A 3,644-nucleotide genomic window follows, 5' to 3' on the forward strand; every position below is an offset into this window, starting at 1 on the left:
GTCTACCCCTGGTGTGGGGTATATTTTACTGGCACACTTTGGGCCCCTTGGTACCAATTGAGCATCGTTGCAACGCCACAGCCTACCTGAGTATTGTTGCTGACCATGTCCATCCCTTTATGACCACAAAACCGTTACTAGCGTGGTGTACCTAATAAAGTGGCCGGTGAGTGTAATCGAGTCTAGGAAGAAGCTGCATCGGGAGATAGTGTTTCGAGAAAAAGTTGAAAATGACAGGAAAGAGGTCATGCATTGCTGGAGTCTTGAAGTCTTGGCCGATAGAGTAAAACAGCCGAAACTAGTTAATCATAAGATGTGATTACTGGACAGTGTCAAGGTAGAACAGATATAAATAATTAGTCCWTAACAGCCATTACGACTATTGACACCAAACTGGAGGGAGAAAATAAGACACGTTTAAGAATAAAACAGCATAAATTCTGTATCCTGTTTGTGAAACACGGTGGAAGGAGAGTCATGGTTTGGGTCTTCTTTACGTCAAGCTTTTTAAATGACCTAAACTGCATGGATTTATTTTGATCAGCATTTTTGAGCAAAAAAAGTTGTGATCTGAAGTCTTCAGGGGTCTGAGAATCTGATTCAAACACACAAAAAAAAAACCGCAAAATGGTCAAAACTATAATAAAATGTATAAGGAACTAAAGCAACTTTTGATTTTGTTTAATAATGATCAAAAACATAGCTGTTGTGAGAGTATAGCCTTAATGAAACTTAAATTTACAGTCCTTTTTTCTTTGTTTTTTTTATTATTTTTTTTTTTTTTTAGTTTTTAACGCAGCTTACAAAGAAAAGCAAGCATCAACCAAGCGCCACGTGGACGCCTTTCAAGTGCAATTAGCTCATTTTCCTGCAGACCGAGGGTGGTGACAGGAGATACTCACACATCAGCGTGCTGAAGGCGACAATAGCCAGGAGTCCCTGGATCAGAACCCCGAACCTGTCCGTCAGAGCTCCGTTATCACAGCCGTGAGGACTCGCCCTGCTGATGTCTGACATGTTCGTGACTTCCAGAGGAGCCCCGTCCAAGACCCGTTTCACCAACAACACCCCACTGTACCCGTACATGTCCATGATGACACCAGAAACCCATGAACGCCTCAGACAAAAGGACAGGGAGAGAGAGGGGGGAAAAAAAAGCTTTTTCTGTCCTCAAAAACAAACTGTCTGATATCAGTTTAAGGCACGAAAAAACAACTCATTTTTCTCCGTGTTTCCAGCCGCTACATCTCGTGATTTTTAAAGCAAACAAGAGATAAAAGGTCTACCTCACACACACGCTCAGGACAAACAAAAACACGGTCCGTGAAGTGGCCCGAAACAAAACGAAACACTCAGCTTCCGGTACGAGCCTGCCAAAATAAGAGCACCATTTAGCACAGAACCAACTTTCCAATATGTGGTTTGTATTTTTTGTATCACATTTTATGGTGATAAAATATAGCTTATTTTCACATTAATGGACTGTGGTGCACATMACGATTCCCAAGAGAGACGCAGTARCTCCGAMTTCTAATARTAYTTGTAAAYAAGACATAACTAGAAGAAAAGARGTRAATATTCACTAAACGTGGCAGGTTTAATAAAAACAACGCAATCAAACAAACAAACAAGGCTTTTAATTTCTAATGATTTACTCCAATGGTTTGTGTTGTGTTCAACGCAGCTCGGAACTTGAATGTTTATGTCTCAAAATCAATTTTGAAAACGTTCAAAATGCGTCAGTTTAAGACATTTAAAATATGCAAAAAAAATTGATTAAATGCAGATTAATCTGTTCATTTATCACAAATTTTTWAATAAATTAATTTTTTGAAGTTAATACACGACGCATTCAGATTAAGCTACTATCAATTAATTATCAATGTGAGCCTGTACAATTTTTATTTTTATCTTGCCTGAATGATTGACAGGTTCGAGTCAAGTGGCTTTAAGAAACAAGAAACAAGAGTTGTGAAAGTATAATTGTGCAGAAAATGGGAGAAAAATCAGCCGAATTAGCAAAGAAAAACAAATTTTGAAACAACTTTAGATCACTTGRATTATTGATTAGAAACACTTCAGCCTATAACAAATTATAATTACTTGGAAAGAAAAAAGAAAAGGAGAGAAAACACATAATTGAATAAATGTATGTTGCCCGCCACAGTTTAAAACTAAAATCATCCTCTTTAAAGATTTTTTTAATTAATCTTTTTATTTTTTTTTTTTTTTGTCAAACCCGGAAAGTTCCTTACATAATCTCATGCAATATCGCGAGATCAASCGATTCATTTATACTGCGGCCATCCAGAATTAATTGATTTCCAAAGGTTAATCATTAATGAAGACACAACCATGCTTATTTCTCAARAGCATCAATAAAATCCGTGGTTAATCAGATGTTTTGCTAACAGGCGGTCCTTGTTATAAAAAGTTAAGGTCAAATTTTAAGCAAATCTGTCAGTCTCAGCACAGTTTTTTTTTAAAGTCTGTGGCAGTCATCTTGAATCAATCATTACTTTGTCAAAGTTTCATTCAAACCCGTTCAGGAGATATTTTGCTAACAATGCACGCACAGAACAGTTTGGCCCGCCTTCACCTTCCCTCGGCGGGATTATGATTGATAACTCGAGGTTTTCCTGGAGGACTTTAGCGTCAGGTGAGACCAAACAAAGCGCGATTATTCCGCTGCTCTTATATATGCACAAGCCGCACGTGTCCACTCTCGCGCGTGCACAGCCAGACTTGGGATTTTAATCCTGTCACCCGCGCGCGCGCGCCCGGGAAAAGCTTCTTCTTCTTCTCGGGCAGATTAATGAGGCGCGCTTCAACCATCTGTTCCCGCATCACATCACAGAAGCTCCTGACTTCATCAAGCTGCTCTCTTTATGAAGCACGGTCTGAAATTTATGATCAACTTCATTATTGATTATTATCTTTATCGACACGGGCGCAAAATTAACAAATCGAGACTTAATATTTGTTGTTTGTGAAGAGAAAATGAGTTAAAATCAACGGGTTCTGTTGAAAAAAGTAAAGAAAGTAACCAAAAGATGATAAAATAGCCTAATTTTTGAGGGGTGGGAAATACTCTTGAATAAGATCTCAGACTTCCAACTGGAAAATGGCTTTATTTAATATTTAAATAAATGTAAAAGCTGTACAAAACCTTGTTGCATTTTAGATTCGAAGGGCAGAAAATATTAACCAAAGCACGGATCAAAAGTGAGTTTTTATTTGTTGTTTTGAAGGACATTGGGGAGTCTTTGAGATTTTGCTCCTAAAATATTTCCTTTATTGCACAAACTATCGCAGTGTTTCCATATCTGTAAACTTCCATGCTTAAAGATGAACTTAAATATTCCGCTTCCCTGCCAAAACAAACAGCAGATTTAAAGAAATATGCGCCAAATGTGCCAAAACGGATGCGATGCGCCACCACTAGAGGCCACTGTTGACCATGATAACAACTTGAACTGGCTAATATACACTCACCGGCCACTTTATTAGGTACACCACGCCAGTAACGGGTTGGACCCCCTTTTGTCTTCAGAACTGCCTCAATTCTTCGTGGCATAGATTCAACAAGGTGCTGGAAGCATTCCTCAGAGATTTTGGTCCATATTGACATGATGGCATCACAC

The 3,644-nt window shown here is 38.5% G+C and overlaps 1 protein-coding gene across 1 annotated transcript in view; it reads right to left on the minus strand.

Moving 5' to 3' along the window:
* The window catches only part of tmem110l (transmembrane protein 110, like), an 11,115-nt gene extending 9,773 nt beyond the window's left edge, over positions 1 to 1,342 (minus strand). Inside the window, exon 1 of the mRNA XM_014018229.1 lies at positions 903 to 1,342. Within this exon, the coding sequence (XP_013873683.1) occupies positions 903 to 1,092 (190 nt within the window). The 5' untranslated portion in view covers positions 1,093 to 1,342. The remainder of the gene's footprint in view (positions 1 to 902) is intronic.
* Between the last annotated feature and the right edge of the window lie 2,302 nt (positions 1,343 to 3,644).

This window comes from Austrofundulus limnaeus, unplaced genomic scaffold (genome assembly GCF_001266775.1).
Source record: "Austrofundulus limnaeus strain Quisiro unplaced genomic scaffold, Austrofundulus_limnaeus-1.0 Scaffold187, whole genome shotgun sequence".
NCBI classification, from domain to species: Eukaryota; Metazoa; Chordata; class Actinopteri; order Cyprinodontiformes; family Rivulidae; genus Austrofundulus; species Austrofundulus limnaeus.